At 34.3% G+C, this 25,846-nt stretch overlaps 3 protein-coding genes across 3 annotated transcripts; 2 read left to right on the top strand and 1 right to left on the bottom strand.

Annotated features, from left to right (window-relative positions):
* Positions 1–4,089: 4,089 nt before the first annotated feature.
* LOC139868205 (uncharacterized) lies at positions 4,090–5,083 on the bottom strand. Its single transcript, XM_071856534.1, has 3 exons — positions 4,733–5,083; positions 4,198–4,648; positions 4,090–4,122 (listed from the first exon to the last, which is right to left on the bottom strand). The coding sequence occupies exons 1-3, from the start codon at positions 5,081–5,083 to the stop codon at positions 4,118–4,120; spliced, it is 807 nt and encodes a 268-aa protein (XP_071712635.1). The 3' UTR covers positions 4,090–4,117.
* Positions 5,084–5,558: 475 nt separating this feature from the next.
* Positions 5,559–13,758, top strand: LOC139868204 (uncharacterized). Its single transcript, XM_071856533.1, has 8 exons — positions 5,559–5,624; positions 5,843–5,921; positions 7,278–7,425; positions 9,562–10,505; positions 10,613–10,973; positions 11,116–11,987; positions 12,098–12,373; positions 12,494–13,758. The coding sequence occupies exons 1-8, from the start codon at positions 5,559–5,561 to the stop codon at positions 13,756–13,758; spliced, it is 4,011 nt and encodes a 1,336-aa protein (XP_071712634.1).
* A 1,875-nt stretch (positions 13,759–15,633) lies between these two features.
* Positions 15,634–17,937, top strand: LOC139868203 (transcription factor TGA2.1-like). Its single transcript, XM_071856532.1, has 6 exons — positions 15,634–15,675; positions 16,698–16,775; positions 16,886–16,913; positions 17,023–17,257; positions 17,420–17,657; positions 17,767–17,937. Exons 1-6 carry the CDS (start codon positions 15,634–15,636, stop codon positions 17,935–17,937), a joined length of 792 nt encoding a protein of 263 aa, XP_071712633.1.
* Positions 17,938–25,846: the final 7,909 nt, after the last annotated feature.

Below are 25,846 nucleotides of genomic sequence, written 5' to 3'. Positions count from 1 at the left end.
CAGATTCGTTCTTGAATCGTGTAATCACTATCTCTATAAAGTATTTCGACCCTACGATTGCCTCGGTTGCACGAAATCTTTACAGGAATCAAACAAGAACGCAATCAGTGTTTTTGGCAAAGAAATCACTGATCAAATTGTTAGAGAATATGTGTGTGTTTCTGTTGGTTTGATGAATACAGAATGAATGAACAAAAAATGTTCATAAACTGTTATAGGAAAACAGTTAAACCGAAAGGGTGTAACCCTTCAATTTTGGTGGGAAAATCGGTTATACCAAAAGGCATACCTGTTCGCTGACACTTATTCGAATGCAACTTTTCTAGTTAACGAATAGTGCAATTTCTGTTGAGGTTTCGGGGCGCATCCCCCTTGGACCCCGCAAGGGGGCACATCCCCCTTGGACCCCGCAAGGGGGCGCATCCCCCTTGACCCCCGCATTTACGCGACAGTTAGTAGCCAACTCTTACGGGCGTGTACTCCACACTCTCCGAAACCGTTGGTAAGTATAGTTAGCTAACACCTGCATTCAAGTAAATCGCAACTAACTAAAATGTATGTTGGATGACACTAAAATCACTAACAAATCCCCCCCATTTTAGTGTAATCCTTGATTTACTAAAATAACTAAACAAACAGAACAAACTAATGCATAAATGAAAATGTTTCAGAAATTGAATTTCCACTTAGTATAATATTTACGAGAGTTCGAGTATCAGGGTGTTTCAGAAATTGAACCCTTCAACTCGTATGAAAACTATAAAATATTATACACTTCAGTTTCTTACATATCCCTAAAACAATCTTGACACTATTATAAGCCATGTGTCCCAATCCTTTAGTGAACATATTGGCAGCTAAGTTCAAAGCTCCATTGAAGCGGAAAAAATTCATGCTCACATAGGTAGTCCTTTTACATCTTGCACCTGCATATGCAATTTTTCAAAAGAACTATTAAGAAGAATAACTTCAACCTAACTCAACTTGCAGGTTTAAACACATACTTTGGGATCAGAATTTTATGTGTTTCAATCTTCAGAAAATAAGCTTACCTCATTGAATTCAGCTTCTAGCGTTGTACTATAAGGGAATTGGGCACTTTGGAAGATTTATGTGGACTTCAATCCCACTACAATAGCCGACTTTTGCACTAAGTCTCGGGCTAATGCTTTAGTCAAGTGAAATTAGCTCGTGAAACTTACGGATATCACTCCATGTGAAATTAGCTCGCGAACCATACTGTGTCTAACACCTAAGTATCTAGACTTTCCATTGTACATTTGGCTATAAGTCTTAGCCAAAGTAGCTTCACTGTCACAACGGATGGAAATAGGAGATATTGGCTTCGGCCACAAAGGAATTTCATGAATTAGATTCCTTAACCAATCAGCTTCCTTACCAGCTGCAGCTAAAGCTACAAATTCAGACTCCATGGTTGAATTTGTAATGCATGTTTGCTTTTTAGAAGCCCATGAAATAGCACCTCCTCCAAGTAGGAATATCCAACCAGTCGTAGATGAATGATCTTCGACGTTGATTATCCAACTTGCATCCGAATATCCTTCTAAAACTGAAGGGAACCCAGTATAAGTGATACCATAATCCATAGTACCCTTCAAATACTTGAATACTCTAACCACAGCACGCCAGTGAGTAGCATTTGGATTACTAGTAAACCTACTAAGTTTTCCCACTATGAAAGCAATATCAGGGCGTGTGCTTGTCATAGCATACATCAAACATCCAATTGCTCGAGAGTATTCAAGTTGTGATACAGCTTTACCCGAATGGGGCATAAGCTTCACAATTGTATCAACGGGAGTATTCAAGGGAGAATATTGTTCACATTTAAACCGTTTCAGAATCTTCTCAATGTAATGAGATTGTGTGATCGTGATACCTTTATCATCCCTTTTAATCCTTATGCCTAGGATTACATCCGCCACTCCCATGTCCTTCATGGAGAACTTCGAAGATAAAAACTCCTTTGTTCTCTCAACTTGATCTTGGTCAGTACCAAAGATCAACATGTCATCCACGTATAAGAAAATGATCACACCTTTTCCGGATTGATCGAATTTTCTATATACACACTTGTCAGATTGATTTAGTACGAAACCATTAGACAACACCACATCATCAAACTTCTGATGCCACTTCTTGGGAGCTTGTTTTAGCCCGTACAATGATTTAACCAACTTGCACACCTTATGCTCTTGACCTGGCATAACAAACCCTTTTGGTTGTCTCATATACACTTCCTCTTCCAAATCACCATTCAAGAATGATGTTTTGACATCATTTGATGGATCAATAGATCATACGTAGCAGCAAGTGCTATTAACAATCTAATAGTAGTGATACGAGCAACAGGAGCATATGTATCGAAATAATCAATACCCTCCTTTTGTTTAAAGCCTTGGATAACCAATCTAGCTTTAAACTTATCAATTGTGCCATCGACTTTCATCTTCTTCTTGAAGATCCACTTTTTTCCCAAAGGTTTGCATCCTGGTGGTAAATCTGTTAATACCCAAGTATTATTCTCCAAAATAGAACTCATCTCGTCGTCAATTGCTTCTTTCCAAAAAGCAACGTCACGAGATTTCATGGCCTCATCAAAGGTTCTAGGATCATCGTCTATACTGTAACAGTAAGAATATTGTGACTTAACACAATCTCTCGATCCTTCAACTAGGTAAAGTTGAAAATCAGAACCATACGACTTGGGTGTCCTAGTTCTAGAGCCCCTACGAGGTTCTAGTGACTCACTTGGAATTTCTTCCAGGTTAACTCCTTATGTAGTCTCATTTGAATGAGAAATCAAGTCCCTTGGTCTAGGTATTGATGTAAAACGGGATTCATCAAATATTGCATCTCTTGATTCTATAACGATGTTAATCGAAATAAAATCATTAGGTTCTATCACATAAAACCTATAGGCTTTGGAATGCTCAGCATATCCAATAAAGATGCAATCAACACCTCTTTCACCCAAAGTTTTAATTTTGGGTTCGGTTAATCTTACGATTGCCCGACAACCCCAAACTCGCAAATAATGCAAGTTTGGTTGTTTCTTGTACCAAAGTTCGTAAGGAGTCATAGTTCCTCTTTTATTAGGAACTCTATTCAAAATGTGACAAGCCGTTAACATGGCTTCACCCCAAAATCCGTCACTCAAACCAGAGTACGTCATCATAGAATTAACCATTTCCTTGAGAGACCTATTTTTCCTCTCCGCTACACCATTTGTTGTGGTGTATATGGAGCTGTAGTTTGATGAATAATCCCTACAGATTGGAAATACATTGGATCATAATACTCACCACCTCTATCGGTGCGCAACGTTTTAATTAAACCATTTTGTTGTAATTCCACTTCAGTCTTATAGATTTTAAATTTGTCTAAGGCCTCATCTTTAGAATGCAAAAGAGAAACATAGCAAAACTTAGACGCATCATCTATAAATGTGATTACATACTTCTTATTTCCTAATGAAGGTGTAGCATGAAAATCACAAAGGTCACTATCAATTAGTTCTAAATTCAAAGAGGTCGTGTTTAAGGTCTTAAAAGATTGTCTCGTGATTTTATTCAACATACAAGTATTACATTTTTCAGAACATTTTTCAAAGGTAGGAATCAAATCAACTTTAGACATTTCATACATTCTTTTATAATGTACATGTCCTAGACGCGCATGCCATAAACTTGACTCATTTGAACTAGAACTAATCATCCAAGCAGAATTATCAACAACAGGAACATTCTTAAGATTCAACATAAACATACCATTATTATAGTATCCAAATCCAATAAACATGCCACCATTCGATAAGATATACTTGTCGGATTCAAATACTTGTTTATAACCACACTTATTTAATATAGGATTGGAAATCAGATTCTTTCTCAACCCAGGTACATACACAACATTATTTAAAGTAATTGTCTTATCAGAACTAAATTGTAAAACAACATCTCCACGACCAAGGACATGAGTGACTGATTCATTCCCCATGTGAAGCACATCATCATCAGGTTGAAATGTCTTAAACCAATAGCGATCTTTACATGCAAGACATGTGGCCCCGGAATCAATCCACCACGCTATGTTATCATCCTGTACATAAAATGCTTCAGAAAATATGTGATACATAATTCTGAACAGAATTTATAATACAATCAAAATTCTGACCTTGGTTAGGAACTTGGTCCTTAGACCCGTTTCCTGAACCCGAACCGCTTGCTCCATCCTTGTTCTTTCCAACACGACATTCTTTCTTAAAGTGACCAGGTTTGCCACAAATCCAACAAGATAGAGATTTCTTATCCTTCTTGTTGGAACCATCGTTGTTCCCTTGAAACTTACGTTTCTTTCCATTGAACTTTTTGTTGTTTTTGTTCCCACGTTTAACATCCTCAATAATGTTAACAGAGGATGATGCAACGTCCTTTTCTTTAGTCTTACCACCCTCTTGATCACGTATTGATTCCTCAATATGTAGGGTGCCTTCCAATTCAGTCAAAGACAATTCTTCTTTCTTATGTTTTAACATGTGTTTGAAAGTCTGCCATGATGGTGGTAGTTTGTCTCTAATTGAAGACACTGAAATGAATTCATCCATTTTCAGATTGTGTTGTGTAAACTATAATAAAATTCAAAGAATTTCGTGGAACTGTTCCATAACAGGCCTTGAATCCACCATTTTGTAATTATTGAAATTACTCACAAGAAACTTCTTACTCGAAGCATCTTTGGCCATGTATTTGGATTCAAGCGAATCCCATAGTTCCTTAGCAGTTTCTACATATTGATAGACATAAAAAAGAGCATTAGACATACCATTTAGAATGTGGCCATGACATATGAAATCATCGTTATCCCACTTGTTTCTTCTCCTGATTTGATCCAAAGTTGCATCCTCAGGAAGTTCTGGCATAGGGGTGGATAGAACATGAACAACCTTCAACGTTGTTAACAGAAATCGCATCTTCTGTTGCCATCTTCGAATATTAACTCCTTCAAATTTCTCCAGTTTTGCAAACTGCCTTGTCATCTCTTTCACCGTTTCCCCAGACATGATTACAGACTAAATACTTTATAGATTTGTTAGAAATCGTGTATGAATTGACTGTCGGATTCGTTCTTGAATCGTGTAATCACTATCTCTATAAAGTATTTCGACCCTACGATTGCCTCGGTTGCACGAAATCTTTACAGGGATCAAACAAGAACACAATCAGTGTTTTTGGCAACGAAATCACTGATCAAATTGTTAGAGAATATGTGTGTGTTTCTGTTGGTTTGATGAATACAGAATGAATGAATAAAAAATGTTCATAAACTGTTATAGGAAAACAGTTAAACCGAAAGGGTGTAACCCTTCAATTTTGGCAGGAAAATCGGTTATACCAAAAGGCATACATGTTTGCTAACACTTATTCGAATGCAACTTTTCTAGTTAACGAATAGTGCATACTCTGTTGAGGTTTCTAGTTAACCAAAAGTCTACCCCCTCGACCCCTGCCCGCTCACCTGGGAGCGGGACCCCAGCCATGGGCGCTGCCCCTTGGACCCCGCAAGGGGGCGCAGCCCCCTTTGACCCCTGCATTTATGCGACAGTTAGTAGCCAACTCTTACGGGCGTGTACTCCACACTCTCCGAACCCATTGGTAAGTATAGCTAGCTAACACCTGCATTCAAGTAAATCGCAACTAACTAAAATGTATGTTGGATGACACTAAAATCACCAACATTGAACACTACCGATACATAGGTCTAACTGCACAACCGTTGAACACTAGGTTACAACTTAAGGATATGGTTGGTCATTTGGCAGAAGAAAAACGACAAATCATATGCAGACGAATTCACATGCCTTGAATCGTCATCCAATACTGCTGCTTATTACATTGAAGGTACACATGTTATCTTTCAGTTTTAGTTTCCGGCGTCTTTTACACTTAAATTGGTAAAAGCTTTGTAAGCACTTATTATGGTTTGTTTATCTGAAGTTGGTTGGTTTGGTTTTGTTTGAATTGCTCATATTATCTTCTATTTCCAAATTTGAACTGTTTTTACTCAAATAGGGTGATGCATTCTCATTAATTTGTTGTGATTTTGAAAGTTTTTTAGACGCACAAAAGTTGTTTGGTGAAATGTTAGTTAGAAGTTTGCCTTTCTTTTCCGTGGTAGTATAAGCTTATATATTCCAATATTATATTTAACATATGAAAAATGATAGGTATGCATAAAGATAGGATTGGAGATGTGAAAAATTGATTTGTAAATACAAATAACGAGAAATAGTAAACAGTAAAGTCTATGTGTCATTTATTAAAAGTAGGCATGTTTTTAGTACTAGATAGATAGATAGATAGATAGATAGATAGATAGATAGATAGATAGATAGATAGATAGATATAGCAATGCTTGAATGGAGAACTCTTGTCATGTAAACTTGTTTAAAACCAATGAGAAGAAAGAATTAGAGTACTACTTATATAACAAGTTGTTAATTGTTAATAGTCAAATGTATGATTGAATGAAGAAACAACCTTAAAATACCAATTAATATACCCACCATTAGTTTATCAAGGTCACATATGTGTTAAGAGCTTTCATATAAACAATGCTTATGTTTATTTGTTCGGTAGGAAATTTGTCTAACAAAGTAATCTCTTATGACCAGATTTAAACCTATTACCTTTAAGATGTAGATTCATTAGATTACTATGATTTGGCCTTTCTTTAAGGTTCACAAACAAATATAATCAAAAAGGGGCGATCATCATCCATTTTGGGCAATAAGACATGAATTTCCATTTTTTGCTTCCATCTTTTGCAACAGTCTTACTTTTATTACCTAATGTGCATTTGATTGTCTCTTAATTAAATGATTCAGCATTGAATGTTGTACGGTTCAGTATCTATGCATTTATTAGTGATATTGGAATGAAAAATAATGTTGAACCGTTGTGCAATCTGTCTACTGAACCATTCATTTTTGAAATACTCTATTAACTATTCAAGATCTCCATTTTCTTTTATACATCCTTAAATTATATCATTAACACTTATCAAACAATTATATTTTTTTATATATTTATTTAAAAGGTTAATTCATTAATTTACATCATTTATATAGTTCATTCGGAATGATATTTAAACATGTTATTGTCATTCAGAACTAAGTCCTATGAGAACCTTTGAATCATTCAGATTTTGAACCAGTTAGCAGTAACCATTTTGTTTTATCAAACGCACCCTTACAGTATCTTTCTATAAGAAAAAGAGACCAGGCATTGGAAAGAACACACCACCTAAGGTGAAAGGTACATGGCCTACAATCGGACACATACACACAACAAAAATATTCAATCCCGTATTGGGAGGTCCCGCACGTAGAGAATCTGCTCTAAGGTAAAGAGTCTGCTTCGAGGAGGACTCCTACACCTAATCTCAGTTACATCACATTGCCTCATCTTCACCATCAAACTTGATTTTCGCCGTTCTCTGATATTAAGTGAGTTGGACATGGCTAAATGATGAATTACCATAAATGACAAAGACTTTGCAGATTGACCCTCCTCTGGTGCATCTAAACTCTTGGGCTATAACTCTTGTATGATCAGCTTCGTTCCATATTTAGAAAACTAGTGACAAGTCTACAAGATTTATCACGCATGAGCTACTTTCTCAACGTCAAGTTGAGATGCTTTGAGTGCTGTAAAACTCGGCTGAGTTCTCGTTTTAGATCACCAACCGAGTTCTCTGTGCCCAACCCAGTCATTTACTCGGTGAATAGTCGAGCTTCTCGGCCAACTCGGGGAGTTCTTGTTCAACTCAGCCAACTCGATAACTTGGTAACTCGGTCAAAACTCGACAACTAGTTCAAAAACTTGGAAACTCTGTCAAAAACTCGGCAAATTTGTCAAAGTCTATTAGAATTTATATTAAAACATATATATTTATATTTTAAAACTAAAAAGTCAATGTAAGTCAATATCCGAGTTCTCTCCGAGTTGCCAAGAACTCCCAAAAATTTCCGACTGAGTTCTCCCCAGTTCTGAGTTCTCCAACCTTGGATGCTTTGGACATATTCGAGCTCCATAACTTAAAGCCTCTGTAGAGGATTTCGCAAATATTGATATCATGACACAATCATCAAATCCTCAGGTTTGGTAACTAGAAATTCCATCGTAGAATCTGAAATTGGATATTCTTATATTCAATTAGCACATGATTAATTTGTATCATTATCATCTTGTATGCGCTTTTTAAAACAGGGCTGGACACAACAATCACGACTCTGAAATTGGCTTTATCTTTGCTCAAGGTTGCAAAAATACCTACTCGGGGAGTACTCGAATATTGACCAAGTTTGATTTTGACCTAATTTGACTGATATCGAGCTGCCCTTTAGCGGCTCCTCACATGTCCATGGATTACTGTGTTGTGGCTGGTTGCAATGTCCTTGATGAGTGAATAGGATATTGATGTCTAGGTGGATCATTTCGAGCTTATGGTCCTTCTTTCCCCTCGTTTATCAGCTGGTATGTATAATGTGGGTGCATGATATCCAAGTTTTAGATAAATTTCATACCCCTCTTCTAAACACCTTTAATAGTCACATACTATCATTGATTATTAGTTAAACCAATATATGTATTTGATTATCTTGATATTTAAAATAGAAGGCTGTCTTAACATAATATCAAACAGTTCTCTATGATTTTGCTTTATGTTCACTAGCTATAGTTGAGTATAGATTGCCTCCACATGAATTTAATATCTGCATTTTCTTGTTAATTCTGCCAAATCATTGCTACCCACAAGTGCAAATATTAACAAAATATCCAATGGTCCGCATTTTCTTGCTGCATTTGTATCGAATATCCAATTTCATGACATATTATTTGGAGTGTTGTAAATCTCCTTATTTCTACCCGATAGATCTCGTTTTTGGAAGTCAACCAAGACAAGATATCCATCTCGCTAGATTTTTAGGTCAACAAGGTCAAACTTGGTCAAAACCACTGTTTCTCATATTTTCTCGCTCATTTCTCGGATTTTTTCGTAAATCTCATAATTTCTCGGATTTTCTCGCCCAATTCTCGGATTTTTTTGTAAAATCTCGTAAAAATGTATATAAATACATACACACACACACACACACACACACACACACACATATATATATATATATATATATATATATATATATATATATATATATATATATATATATATATATATATATATATATATATATATATATATATATATTAAAAAAATAAGTCAAGATGGTCAAGATCCTAGATTTTGTCAACTTTACATTTACGACACTTACAATGAGGTGGACCACCGGATAAATGCTTATGGGTACGAATATATTCCAAATTTAACCTTCTGTTAAACTTTATTTTATGCAATTATAAGTGTCGTTTACATAAAAATAGCTTAATTGTATCTGGTTAATTTACATACCCATTTGTACTAACCAATATGATCTCGACACTCACCTTTATTTAATTTTTTTTTACTATCGTCTTACAGGAATTCAAACAAAGCAAAGCCAAATAACACCCGTACTGACATTGATAAATCCACCGTATATCAACTAAAGGGTCTATTGGATATTACAAATCCTTTAGTGCAACAGTTCCGACAGGCCAGAGATAGGTTTGACATGAATTCAACTGAACCTATTCATCTTAAGATAATAGGTAGTAGAAACAAGGATGGACGTACACATAATCTGCCGACAGCCCATGAAGTTGCCGCTTTGATAATAGGTGATATAGATGGCACGACTGACAAAAGAGACATAATTGTCAAAACTAAATCTAAGCAATTAGAACGTATCAGTGAGTTACATCCTTCTTATCTTGCACTACAATACCCCTTATTATTTCCATACGCAAAAGATGGATATAGGCCAGACATTTATCATAAAGGTGTAGAAATAGAAGATGCAGTTGGTCATGCACGTCTTATTATCCGAGAGTTCTTTGCATATCGTCTGCAGTTTAGAGATTCTGAAACTTCATTATTATTAATTTCTCGGACACTCTTACAGCAGTTTCTTGTCCATGCTTATACAATGGTTGAGAATACGAGGTTAAATTACATTCGTAACAATCAGAAGGCATTAAGATGTGCACAGATTTCAAGTCTTCATGATGCTCAAGAATCTGGAGAATATGATGTCTCAATCATGGGAACGAGGATAACACTTCCATCATCTTATACTGGTGGTCCTAGGTATATGAGACAAAATTACTTGGACGCCATGGCTATTGTTAGAGCTTACGGATACCCATCTCTTTTCATTACATTCACATGCAATCCTAATTGGCCGGAAATACTTAGGTATCTGGCCCCACTAAACTTGAAACCTGAAGACATACCAGATATCAGTACACGCGTTTTTAAAATCAAGTTGGATTCGCTCATTCATCAGATTAGGGATGAGAAGTTGTTTGGTCAAGTTATTGGAGGTAATTGTAACTTTAAACACTATTTTATTGGAAACATTTCATTAATCATATATTCACTTAATGTTGCTCATACATGATTTAATTGTATTTTTCCTAAATTCTTGCAGAATTGTACGTTATCGAATTTCAAAAAAGAGGTCTACCACACGCTCATATATGCTTATTCATAGACAGAAAAGACAGAAGCCCTAATGTAAACGATATAGACGATGTGATCTGTGCTGAAATCCCAAATAAAGATGATGAACCTGAATTATACCAGCTTGTCTCAGATTTTATGATGCATGGACCTTGCGGGCCAGAACACCCATCTATGCCATGTATGAAAGGTGTTGTTAAAAAATGCTCCAAATGTTTTCCAAACGATTTTATAAATGAGACACACTTCGACCCTGAAGGATATCCATTGTATAGGAGACGTGATGATGGTAATTTTATCATGAAATTAGGCGAAAAACTAGACAACAGGTTAGTAACCACGAAACGTTATATGATTTTATTTCGTACACTTATTTAATTATTTATTTAAAGTTTTGTATATTTCTAGACTATTATTTCACATTAAGTACTACATAAACACTTGTTTATGTGTTGTTCATTTTCCTAACAGGCATGTCGTTGGTTACAACAAGACTCTGCTAAAACAATATCAAGCACATATCAATGTAGAGTGGTGTAATCATATCGGATCCATTAAATACTTATTCAAATATATCAGCAAGGGTCCAGACCGATTAACTGTTGGATTTGTGAAAAACAACTCTTCAAGTTCTACCAATAATCCCTCAAAAAGTAATGATGAGATTGCTGAATATTACAGCTGCCGTTATATTTCAGCATGTGAGGCAGCATGTCGGTTGTTTGAATACGAGATTGTACACAGAACACCAGCTATTTATAGACTCTCCTTTCACTTACCCGACCAACAACCGATTGTGTTTGATGCAGAATCAGTCATGGAAGTTGTACTTAATAAACCATCAGTTGGTGCATCACAGTTTTTAGAGTGGATGAACCGTAATAGGATTGATCCAGAAGCAGGCCAGTACACTTACATTGAATTTCCTCGCCATTATGTATGGAATGGACCCGCCAGAAAGTGGACTAAACGTAAAGAGGGTAGAGTTGTTGGTCGAATGCATTTTGTTCCACCAAAATCAGGTGAATGCTATTACTTACGTATCCTTCTTAACAAAGTGAAAGGGACAACTTGTTATGAGGACATACGCACAGTAAATGGAACCCTTTACAATACTTTTAAGGAAGCATGCTACTCGATGGGTCTATTGAATGACGATAAAGAATACATTGCTTCTATCAAAAAGACCCATCAGTGGGCTTCCGGTGAATTTTGTAGATCCTTGTTTGTCTCCTTGATAACTTCAGACAGTATTTCATGCCCTGATCGGGTATGGAAAGAAACATGTGACCTACTTTCAGATGATTTGAACCATGAATGCCCTGAACAACTTAGATCTAATGGTATCATCTATCAATTCAATATTTTCAAAATAATTTTATTCACTAGAATAGTCACTATGATAGTATACAACCATCTAATTTTTTTTTACTTAACCTTTAATTTTTCTCAGATCCAGAAAATTTGAAGAAGGTGTTGCACAACATTGCTCTTGCGAAAATAGAAAGGCAGTTAAACAGTTGTGGGTCCACTTTGAGAAACATACCAAATATGCCTTTCCCAGATTATGAGTTTATACAGCAATCGTGTAACATGCTTATTCAAGATGAGTTGGAATATGACAGAGCTGCTCTACAGGAGGAACACCACACTTTGCACTTCACATTGACCCCTGACCAGAAAATTGCTTATGACACAATAATTGATTCAATTGAGAAGGATGATGGTGGTCTGTTTTTCCTTTATGGTTATGGAGGAACTGGGAAGACATTTGTCTGAAAGACTCTTGCAGCAGCTGTACGTTCACGCGGTGATGTTGTTATAAATGTTGCTTCTAGTGGTATTGTAGCATTACTTTTAATAGGAGGGCGCACTGAACACTCACGGTTTGCAATACCTATTAACGTACTTGAAGATTCTTTTTGTAAAATACAACCTGATAGTGATTTGGCTGCATTGTTAAACCAAGCAAAATTAATAATTTGGGATGAGGCACCTATGATGCACATGCATTGTTTTGAGGCATTCGATAGGACTATGAGAGACATCATTAAAGTAGATGGCCGGGATTGTAGTTCCTTACCGTTTGGCGGTAAGGTTGTTGTTTTCGGAGGCGATTTTAGACAAATTCTGCCTGTTATTCAAAGAGGAACCCGGGCAGAAATTGTTGATGCATCACTACATTCTTCCCATTTATTGAATAAATGCAAAGTGTTGAGGTTAACTACGAACATGCATCTTAGAAGTGACAATGATAATTCGGAAATCAAAGATTTACGTGCATTTGCTGATTGGATTTTAAAAATTGGTGAGGGCAAATTAAACGAGCCAAATGATGGTGAAGCTGACGTTGAATTCCCAGATGACCTTTTGCTAAAATCTGGCTCAAACGCAGTGGAAACTATGGTTAGTTCAACATACCCGTCACTTCATGATCACTTAACAGATCCTCAATTCTTTCAAGATAAAGCCATACTTGCTACTACGAATGAAGAAGTAGACTCCATAAACGAGCATATTTTATCGAGCATACCGGGTGCAGAAAGAGTATACTACAGTTCTGATAGTCTGTGTCCTGATGAGGAAAATGACGTTTTTGCACAACAATTATATTCAACAGAGACTCTGAATACGTTAAAAGTCCCAGGTGTTCCTAACCATGTGCTTGCTTTGAAGCCAGGAGTTCCGATAATGTTACTTCGTAACATTGACCAAACAAAAGGATTGTGCAATGGGACCAGACTACAAGTTGAAAGGTTAGGTGAACATACCATTGAAGCACGCATTATTACTGGACATTGCTTTGGTAACCTCACCTATATACCAAGAATGATTGTTACCCCATCTGACAATAAGATTGCAGTCAAGTTTCAACGAAGACAATTTCCAGTAACAGTTTGTTATGCAATGACCATCAATAAAAGTCAAGGTCAATCACTATCTAATGTTGGATTATATCTACGAAAACCGGTATTCACTCATGGACAGTGGTATGTAGCAGTTTCTCGTGTCACTACAAAAAAGGGATTAAAAGTCATCATAGTGGACGACGATGGGAATGATTCAAATGTAACCAAAAATGTTGTGTACAAGGAAGTCTTGAATCGTATTTAAATTATATGTATGTGTCTTATGTTTTTTAATCCTTTTCTTTTTTCCTTATTATATGTTTGTTTAATCAACTACTTATCAATTTTTGAGCTACCATTACATACATAATCTCTTTAGATGTTGTTAACATTTGTTCGAGTAAAACAATATATGAGCATTCTATTTTGTAAACACATGTATCTTGTCTAAATGGGAGCCATTGGTTTTTTTATTGGGCCGAGATAACTGGTATGGATTGAATAAATCACTGGCCCAAAAAGAAATTAAATGGGCTATGTTAGTCCATCTAACTATACAAACAAGGCATATCACAAACAATAAGTATTGTTCAGTATGTACTACAGTAATTAGCATTACCGATGGATCCATGTCTTCATCCTCTGGGAACCAGTACTCTAAGATCGTTGATTTTGAGATAAGAGCATCCTTAATAGGTTTATTAATCTAGCAGACATAATAATAGTCAATCAATCAAGCAATTTAATTTACTTTTGTGATTGGTTAGTTATTCAAGCATTTATACATATTGAGTTTAACAATACATCAACAATCAAACATATACTTAAATACAAATTGATAGTTTGTTTACTCATTTGAAGATTTGTTTTAATCTAATAGTGTAAAAAGCTATAAACTTTAATAAATTTATATGTTAAAAGTTATACAAATATAAACTAGCTGTACTGGTGTAGGGATGTGATTATTTTTTATTTAAGGTAAAGACATAATTGATTTCCAATAACAAAAAACAAAACAAATAAATAATATTACAGTATCTAAAATAAGAAAAATAAATAAAAACAAACACACCTGTTCACTTGCCATACAAAACTCTTTTAGGCAACGAATCTGTTCCTGCATCAACTGGTCAATCCACATTTGCTTCTTCAGCTCACGAGCCATTGCCCTTGTTATTGACAAAAATTAAATTACCAACGGTTTCTCCAGTAAAAATAATAATAATAATAATAATTAATTAATTGAAAAAAAAACTCACTGATCGACAGAATTCAGGACTTGCTCTATACGTTCCTCCTCGCCAACACTATAATATAAAAATAAAAGTTACCTGGAATTGATTCAAAATCAACATGTTAAATTTGAAATTAACAAATAAATAACTAACTTTTTGGTTAGACCACGTTCTTCATCGGAAGGCGTAGATTTGGACGACGAAAAAGATGAAGAAGCGAGCATAACTAACGGAGAGATAGGGTTTTTTGGTCCTGATTTCACCGCTTCCTCACTTTTACTACTACTAATTATTAATTATAATTATAATCACAAACAAAAAAACCCGTTAAATCAAAAAAACATATCATAATTTCAAGTTTAACACGACAATTGCATAAATATAAGAATAATAATCATCTGAAAAGAATGCGACTTTAACATTGATTAGCAAACTCATAATTAAAATTAATAATAATTATTATAAATATAATATAATATACACATATCTATTTAGAAAGAAAAAAAAATAAGGAAAGGAAGTCACACTTATTATTGGTTAACGGACGTGGAGAAAAATATCCGGAATTTTCGAACCACCCGTTTGCCTCCTCCATTTTTTGGAAACAGCCTGCTTTTTCGTTGATATATCACAAACTCATATATTTTTTAAACAATATGCGAAATTTATAGCTATTAATCATACAAAATCGATATACATTAAAGTTGACAATATCACGTTTTTAATTTCAAATCTTTTGTTTCTATAATTCATTCACAATCAGATGCTTAATTTAGGCTTAAATTAAGGAATATATCTTATAAAATAAAAAAAAAATAAAAAGTGAAAGAAGTATATAAAGCAAAAAAGTATTACGCTCAAGTGAATCATACAAGCTGCAGACGATGTTCAATACACGATCAACAATGGAAAAAAAAAAATCGGACGTGGTGCAAGAACAAGAAAAGGTAATTGTCTTTTGCAATTTATAACAAAATCGTGCACTATATTGATACCATTGTGTATACTGTTTCTGCATATATCATTAACTGTTTGGTTGATTTTGCATACGATCTATGTTCTTGCAAGAAAGGGTAAAAGTCTCATTTTTTTCATTGATTTACAAACACTTTGATTTAGTTTTCTTACTCCATGTTCTTGCATAAGACTTCATTGTGGTATTTAACAATTTTTACACCTTTGTTTAATCAAAAGTTACTATACTTTCTAATGATTATGTGTCAATTATACTCCGTACTGCATGTTAATCTAAAATTATTAGCTAATAAATCCATTTTTTATGATGATCTCCCTTAATTACCCTTTACCCTTATCATTAAAAAAATACGGAGTACAATATTATTACGCATCATATTGTTATTCAACCGTTCGCCAGGTTCGTTCAGTTCCCCTTCATTAGGGTTTCAAAAATCAAAAGACTTCTTCCATTCCCAAAAAAAATATACGCCTCATCTTATATTAATCAGCAGTCTCAAGCAATTTTGGTTTAAATCGATTAGATTACAGGTTTGTGTTTGTTTATTACAGCTATTATCGATCAACGAATAACTCTTTTCAATTCATTATTTGATTTCATATCGACAATATCAGTGTTAATGTAAATTGACACTAAGTTCGAATGTTTTGGTCAACTACTGATCCCCATCCTTAGGGTTTTAAATCGGCAATATTTCGTCATAGTTAACTGATGTTGTATATTTAAATTTAATTATCATGAGTCAATTGATTGAAATTTAATGTGTCATCTTACAATAGTTCTTAATTTTTATTCACAGCTTAAATCAAATACAGGCATAAATAATATGTGTATTACATTTTCTCAGGTTGAAAAGAAAAAAAGCTAAAAATAGAGAAGCAGTTATGAAACACCGCCTCAAAAAAAAAAAGGTTTTACTACTACAAATGATAATATAATTTGTTAAATAGAAAACGCTAAAACTAACATTATATTATTATTAATTGAATGTAGAGATACTTGAGTAAATTGGAGCTTAAAGTTATACAACTAAACAAGGATATACAATTGAAAAACGAACAACTTGAGCACGTACTTTTACTAATATATGCTTGCAATAATTATTGTAGATATAAATCATGTTATTAGATTCATCTTTCATTCCATCTTAAATTACATTACTAAATTCATCTCTATTACAGGTTGCCAGCCAGCAAGACATCAATCGTGGTAGAACTTAATTAAAAATTAGTTTTGTGGAATTATTTTCATTTATTTTACAACCACTTAACTAAATAGTATTAGTCTTCATATTAACTTTTTTTAATTGTCCATGAAGATCCAATTAACTTCAACAAACAATATAATGATTGGTTTGTTGAACATCATCAACGTATATTACACCTTCGTAGAAGGTTGATCGGAGAATTCATTGAAGACGACATTCTACCGATTGTGGAAAACATATTATCACATTTCTTTACTATATTCAATATTAAGAAAATTGCTGCAAAAGTTGATGTCTTTAGTATTCTTTATGGTACGTGGATGTCTCCTGCTCATCGGTCTACAATGTGGGTTGGTGGATTTCGTCCAACCGATATGCTAAAGGCAAGTACACTATAATTTTACTTTAATTATTATACTATAATCTTTAAAATGCTAAAGGCAAGTACAATAGTATAAATTCTATATTAACAACCATTATCTAATATTTTTCTGTGGCTGTTAATCAGCAACCATATCGAGTTTTTTGGACCTCAAATTGAAAAAATGAACTTCTTGAATTCTGATATCATGAACAAAGAGATTGCACTAACTACAAAGTTTACAAATTTAGAAGCCAACATTTCAAATACTTTAACTGGCAAAGAATTTGTGAATAAAGGTGACGAAGCAGCAATGTCAAGTTACGCCAATTCCATGTCATCTTTAGTTGAAAAGCTTACTATTATGCACAACTTTGTGGATGAGGTATAATACATAATAATATAAAGTTTATAGTTATCAGAAATTATATGATTAATTATACAACTACATACATATGCTATAAATAATTTTGTTTTAACCCATGATATGATAGGCTGATGAGTTACGCCAAAAGACTATATCAGGGATGCACAAAGTACTAACAACAAGACAGAGAGTTACTGCATTATTCACAATTCATGATCACCTTAACCGATTGACTACATTGTCAAATATGGCTAAATACAACGAAGATTTGAGCTCAACATCGACAACTATTGAATGAATAAATTGTCAACTACCTCAACAAATCAAGAAAATTTATTTATATGCAACATGTTCAACTTTTTTTAATAATTTTCATAGATTTCCATACTATTTTAATTTGCAGCGAGTAATAAACATTTCAGGTTATATTTTGTTTATATATACTTTTGTTAACAAATCATTTTTGTCATACTAAACACATTCTTTATCTTTAAAAATCATAACTTCATAAACCCGCGAATTCACGGGTCTTTAACTAGTATATATATATATATATATATATATATATATATATATATATATATATATATATATATATATATATATATATATATATATATATATATATATATATATATATAAGTCAACATAAGTCAACGTCCGAGATCTCTCAAAATGTTGGATGTGAAGAATATCAAAACAAAAGGATTCGGACGAACAGGGAGGCGCGCCGCGGCCTTGGAAGGCGCGACGCGACATAACACGTGAACAGAGAGCATCAAATTGAAGAAACCTACTGTCCGAGATTTTGCCTTTGAGGCGCGGCGCGGCTTGGTCTGACAGGAAGTTTCCATATTGACATTTTCTTGTTCTCTAAGGTGTTTCTTTGTTGTTTTTGGCCTATATAAGCATCCTATTGTAACCCTCATCTGTATCTACGAATTATATCAATAAAATCTCTTTAGTTGGTCTGCTGATTAAAGTAATCGACATTCGATTATATATAACCACGTTAAATCTCGTGTTTTTCATTCTTTTATTATTGTTCTTTCGTTTTTCTATTGTGGAAGAGTAATTATCTGGAATTATTCTATTGTTTGGGTCCTATATGAAATGTCCCGTTCATATTGATTATAAACGTTCCATATTAATTGATTTCGTCGCGAGGTTTTGACCTCTATATGAGACGTTTTTCAAAGACTGCATTCATTTTTAAAACAACCATAACCTTTATTTTATCTATAAAGGTTTAAAAAGCATTACGTAGATTATCAAATAATGATAATCTAAAATATACCGTTTACACACGACCATTACATAATGGTTTACAATAAGAATATATTACATCAAAAATAAGTTTCTTGAATGCAGTTTTTACATAATATCTTACAATCATGGACTCCAAATCTTGTCCTTATTTTAGTATACAACAGCGGAAGCTCTTAATAATCATCTGAGAATAAACATGCTTAAAACGTCAACAAAAATGTTGGTGAGTTATAGGTTTAACCTATATATTATCAAATCGTAATAATAGACCACAAGATTTCATATTTCAATACACATCCCATACATAGAGATAAAAAAATCATTCATATGGTGAACACTGGTAACCGGCATTAACAATATGCATATAAGAATATCCCCATCATTCCGGGACATCCATCGGACATGATATAAAACTCGAAGTACTAAAGTATCCGGTACTTTGGATGGGGTTTGTTAGGCCCAACAGATCTATCTTTAGAATTCGCGTCAATTAGGCGTGCACTAATTCTCAAAATTAGTGATGTTCCCTAATTCTTAGGCTACCAAGCAAAAAGGGGCATATTCGGCTTCGATCATTCAACCATAGAAAGTAGTTTCATGTACTTGTGTCTATTTTGTAAAACATTTATAAAGCTGCATGTATTCTTATCCCAAAAATATTAGATTTTAAAAGTGGGACTATAACTCACTTTCACAGATTTTTTACTTCGTCGGGAAGTAAGACTTGGCCACTGGTCGATTCACGAACCTATAACAAATATGTACATATATATCAAAGTATGTTCAAAATATATTTACAACACATTTAATACATTTTGATGTTTTAAGTTTATTAAGTCAGCTGTCCTCGTTAGTAACCTACAACTAGTTGTCCAAAGTTAGATGTACAGAAATAAATTGATATATATATTATCTTAAATCAATCCACGACCCAGTGTATACACGTCTCAGGCTAGATCACAACTCAAAGTATATATATTTTTGGAATCAACCTCAACCCTGTATAGCCAACTCCAACATTACTGCATATAGAGTGTCTATGGTTGTTCCAAATAATATATATACATGGGTCGATATGATATGTCAAAACATTTGCATACGTGTCTATGGTATCCCAAGATTACATAATATATTAGAATACATGTATAATACAATATAAGTTAGCTAGGATATGATTAATATAGATTTGTTACCAATTTTCACGTAGCTACCACAAGAAAAATTATCCAATCTTGTTTTACCCATAACTTCTTCGTTTTAAATTCGTTTTGAGTGAATAAAGTTGATATGGTTTCATATTGAACTTAAGTTTATGAATCTAAACAGAAAAAGTATAAGTTTATAGTCAGAAATACAGGTTACAAGTCATTTTTGTAAAGGTAGTCATTTCAGTCGAAAGAACGACGTCTAGATGACCATTTTGGAAAACATACTTTCACTTTGAGTTTAACCATGATTTTTGGATATAGTTTCATGTTCATAAGAAAAATAATTTTCCCAGAAGAACAACTTTTAAATCAAAGTTTATCATAGTTTTTAATTAACTAACCCAAAACAGCCCGCGGTGTTACTACGACGGCGTAAATCCGGTTTTACGGTGTTTTTCGTATTTTCAGGTTTTAAATTATTAAATTAACATATCATATAGATATAGAACATGTGTTTAGTTGATTTTAAAAGTCAAGTTAGAAGGATTAACTTTTGTTTGCGAACAAGTTTAGAATTAACTAAACTATGTTCTAGTGATTACAAGTTTAAACCTTCGAATAAGGTAGCTTTATATATATGAATCGAATGATGTTATGAACATCATTAATACCTCAAGTTTTGTGGATAAACCTACTGGAAATAAGAAAAATAGATCTAGCTTCAAAGGATCCTTGGATGGCTTGAAAGTTCTTGAAGCAAAATCATGACACAAAAACAAGTTCAAGTAAGATTTTCACTCGAAATAAGATTGTTTAAGTTATAGAAATTGAATCAAAGTTTGAATATTAGTATTAACTTATATTAGAAAGATATATTACTGTAAATAAGAAAGATTTCTTGAGGTTGGATGATCACTTTACAAGATTGGAAGTAAGTTAGCAAACTTGGAAGTATTCTTGATTTTATGAAACTAGAACTTATAGAATTTATGAAGAACACTTAGAACTTGAAGATAGAACTTGAGAGAGATCAATTAGATGAAGATAATTGAAGAATAAAAGTGTTTGTAGGTGTTTTTAGTCGTTGGTATATGGATTAGATATAAAGGATGTGTAATTTTGTTTACATGTAAATAAGTCATGAATGATTACTAATATTTTTGTAATTTTATGAGATATTTCATGCTAGTTGCCAAATGATGGTTCCCACATTTGTTAGGTGACTCACATGGGATGCTAAGAGCTAATAATTAGAGTGTATATACCAATAGTACATACATCTAAAAGCTGTGTATTGTACGAGTACGAATACGGGTGCATACGAGTAGAATTGTTGATGAAACTGAACGAGGATGTAATTGTAAGCATTTTTGTTAAGTAGAAGTATTTTGATAAGTGTCTTGAAGTCTTTCAAAAGTGTATGAATACATATTAAAACACTACATGTATATACATTTTAACTGAGTCGTTAAGTCATCGTTAGTCGTTACATGTAAATGTTGTTTTGAAACCTTTAGGTTAATGATCTTGTTAAATGCTGTTAACCCATTTTTTATTATATCTAAAGAGATGTTAAATTATTACATTATCATGATATTATGATATATTAATATATCTTAGTATGATATATATACAGTTAAATTTTGTTACAACGATAATCGTTACATATATGTCTCGTTTCGAAATCATTAAGTTAAGAGTCTTGTTTTTACATATGTAGTTCATTGTTAATACACTTAATGACATGTTTAATTATCATTTATCATTATTAAACATAGTGTATCAATATCTTAATATGATTCATATGTATTTAGTAAGACGTTGTTATAACGATAATCGTTATATATATCGTTTCAAGTTTCTTAATTCAATAAGCTCAATTTTATGTATATAACTCATTGTTAAAATACCTAATGAGATACTTACTTATCATAATATCATGTTGACTATATATATAATCAAATATATGTCATCATATAGTTTTTACAAGTTTTAACGTTCGTGAATCACCGGTCAACTTGGGTGGTCAATTGTCTATATGAAACCTATTTCAATTAATCAAGTCTTAACAAGTTTGATTGCTTAACATGTTGGAAATACTTAATCATGTAAATAAAAATTTTATTTAATATAAATAAACATAGAAAAGTTCGGGTCACTACAGTACCTACCCGTTAAATAAATTTCGTCCCGAAATTTTAAGCAGTTGGAGGTGTTGACGTATCTTCTGGAAATAAGTGCGGGTATTTCTTCTTCATCTGATCTTCTCATTCCCAGGTGAACTCAGGTCCTCTACGAGCATTCCATCGAACTTTAACAATTGGTATCTTGTTTTGCTTAAGTCTTTTAACCTCACGATCCATTATTTCGACGGGTTCTTCGACGAATTGAAGTTTTTCGTTGATTTGGATTTCGTCTAACGGAATAGTGAGATCTTCTTTAGCAAAACATTTCTTCAAATTTGAGACGTGGAAAGTGTTATGTACAGCCGCGAATTGTTGTGGTAATTTAAGTCGGTAAGCTACCGGTCCGACACGATCAATAATCTTGAATGGTCCTATATACCATGGATTTAATTTCCATCGTTTACCAAATCGAACAACGCCTTTCCAAGGTGCAACCTTAAGCATGACCATCTCTCCAATTTCAAATTTATATCTTTTCTTTTAATGTCGGCGTAGCTCTTTTGTCGACTTTGGGCGGTTTTCAACCGTTGTTGAATTTGGATGATCTTCTCGGTAGTTTCTTGTATTATCTCCGGACCCGTAATCTGTCTATCCCCCACTTCACTCCAACAAATCAGAGACCTGCACTTTCTACCATAAAGTGCTTCAAATGGCGTCATCTCAATGCTTGAATGGTAGTTGTTGTTGTAGAAAAATTCTGCTAACGGTAGATGTCGATCCCAACTGTTTCCGAAATCAATAACACATGCTCGTAGCATGTCTTCAAGCGTTTTTATCATCCTTTTGCTCTGCCCATCAGTTTGTGGATGATAGGCAGTACTCATGTCTTGACGAGTTCCTAATGCTTGCTGTAATGTCTGCCAGAATCTTGAAATAAATCTGCCATCCCTATCAGAGATAATAGAGATTGGTATTCCATGTCTGGAGACGACTTCCTTCAAATACAGTCGTGCTAACTTCTCCATCTTGTCATCTTCTCTTATTGGCAGGAAGTGTGCTGATTTGGTGAGACGATCAACTATTACCCAAATAGTATCAAAACCACTTGTAGTCCTTGGCAATTTAGTGATGTAATCCATGGTAATGTTTTCCCATTTCCATTCCGGGATTTTGGGTTGTTGAAGTAGACCTGATGGTTTCTGATGCTCAGCTTTGACCTTAGAACACGTCAAATATTCTCCTACATATTTAGCAACATCAGCTTTCATACCCGGCCACCAAAAATGTTTCTAGAGATCCTTGTACATCTTCCCCGTTCCAGGGTGTATTGAGTATCTGGTTTTATGAGCTTCTCTAAGTACCATTTCTCTCATCTCTCCAAATTTTGGTACCCAAATTCTTTCAGCCCTATATCGGGTTCCGTCTTCTCGAATATCAAGATGCTTCTCCGATCCTTTGGGTATTTCATCCTTTAAATTTCCCACTTTTAAAACTCCTTGTTGCGCCTCCTTTATTTGAGTAGTAAGGTTATTGTGAATCATTATATTCATAGATTTTACTCGAATGGGTTCTCTATCCTTTCTGCTCAAGGCGTCGGCTACCACATTTGCCTTCTCCGGGTGGTACGAATCTTAAAGTCGTAATCATTCAACAATTCAATCCACCTGCGCTGTCTCATGTTCAGTTGTTTCTGGTTAAATATGTGTTGAAGACTTTTGTGGTCGGTATATATAATACTTTTGACCCCATATAAGTAGTGCCTCCAAGTCTTTAATGCAAAAACAACCGTGCTTAATTCCAAATCATGCGTCATATAATTCTGCTCGTGAATCTTCAATTGTCTAGACGCATAAGCAATTACCTTCGTTCGTTGCATTAATACACAACCGAGACCTTGCTTTGAGGCGTCACAATATATCACAAAATCATCATTCCCTTCAGGTAATGACAATATAGGTGCTGTAGTTAACTTTTTCTTTAATAATTGAAACGCCTTTTCTTGTTCATCCTTCCATTCAAATTTCCTCCCTTTATGCGTTAATGCAGTCAAGGGTTTTGCTATTCTGGAAAAATCTTGGATGAACCTTCTGTAGTAACCAGCTAGTCCTAAAAATTGGCGTATATGCTTCGGAGTTTTCGGGGTTTCCCACTTTTCAACAGTTTCAATCTTTGCTGGATCCACCTGAATACCTTCTTTGTTCACTATGTGACCAAGGAATTGAACTTCTTCCAACCAAAATGCACACTTTGAAAACTTAGCGTACAGTTTTTCTTTCCTCAGCAACTCTAGTACTTTTCTCAAATGTTCTTCTTGCTCTTGATCATTCTTCGAGTAAATAAGTATGTCATCGATGAAAACAATGACAAACTTGTCAAGGTATGGTCCATACACTCGGTTCATGAGGTCCATGAACACAGCTGGTGTGTTAGTCAACCCAAACGGCATAACCATAAACTCGTAATGACCGTAACGCGTCCTAAAAGCAGTCTTTGGAATATCATCCTCCTTCACCTGCATTTGATGATACCCAGAACGTAAATCAATCTTCGAATAAACCGACGAGCCTTGTAGTTGATCAAATAGGTTGTCGATTCTCGGTAGTGGGTAGCGGTTCTTGATGGTAAGTTTGTTCAACTCTCGGTAGTCGATACATAACCTAAATTGTGACACCGCATTTTTTTTTTTTTAAATACGTGGCGGAAGCATTAACATTAATTAAACCATTATAATAACATAACCATATTTACATATCCAAATTATCTGGCAACTAGCATTAAACTAATACATCTGGTGTCACGTGACATTATAACAAAATTCAGTTTTGACGGAAAAGACACATCAGAGTTTCTTCATTGTCAAACATGACATCACTATGCCCGTCTTCTCCCAAAAGGCACTATCTACAAAAGCTAATAACCTGCAAGAGAGGAGATGGAGGGGAATTAGCACGAAGCTAAGTGAGTACAACTAACTACAGGCCATAGCATACATAAGTGTTATACTAATCATGTCACATAGTCTAACACACAAACATCACCCAAGTGCCGTCTACAGAGACTCTGGTGGCTCGGCCAAACCGTTAACCACCAGCTGATCGGACTGGGGCTTACCAGAAGTTCCTCCACCACCATATGTATATACATAATTCACACGCGACGGACGCGTCATTCACATATATATACACCACGGCTGTCTAGGCTACCACAGAGGAACCCAACCCGCAGGTTGATCTCTCCTACTGAGGCTACCACACAATAGGGACGCACTGGGCTCCAGCAGACAAGCATCAACTAACCTGCAGTCATCACAAGAACTAACTAACCACAAAAATAAGTATAACTAACAAGCATGGCAATCATAATATAACATGCTTCTATATACTATATTCACCAGTTAGTCCCACTCACCAAATACCAGCAAACGAGAAGGTATTCAGCTATCTAATCACTGAACCTTCTCTTTCTCCTTTTCTCCTGAGAAAAACATATACACAAGTTAGTTTCTGTCCGTTAACCCCAAATAACACAATACAGAAATTTTTGTCAGAAAACTGTCTGCTAAAATTTTTCTGCTTAACACTTACGCACTTTCAAAATTTACATCATAATCATCAAAATACAAACGGGTAGCATAACGGCTAGAATTCAACACTTAGTAAAATAT

The sequence above is a fragment of the Rutidosis leptorrhynchoides genome, chromosome 9 (assembly GCF_046630445.1).
Source record: "Rutidosis leptorrhynchoides isolate AG116_Rl617_1_P2 chromosome 9, CSIRO_AGI_Rlap_v1, whole genome shotgun sequence".
Classification (NCBI taxonomy): Eukaryota; Viridiplantae; Streptophyta; class Magnoliopsida; order Asterales; family Asteraceae; genus Rutidosis; species Rutidosis leptorrhynchoides.
Note: the sequence above shows the minus strand (reverse complement) of the source record. Positions and strands in the feature narration are given on the sequence as shown.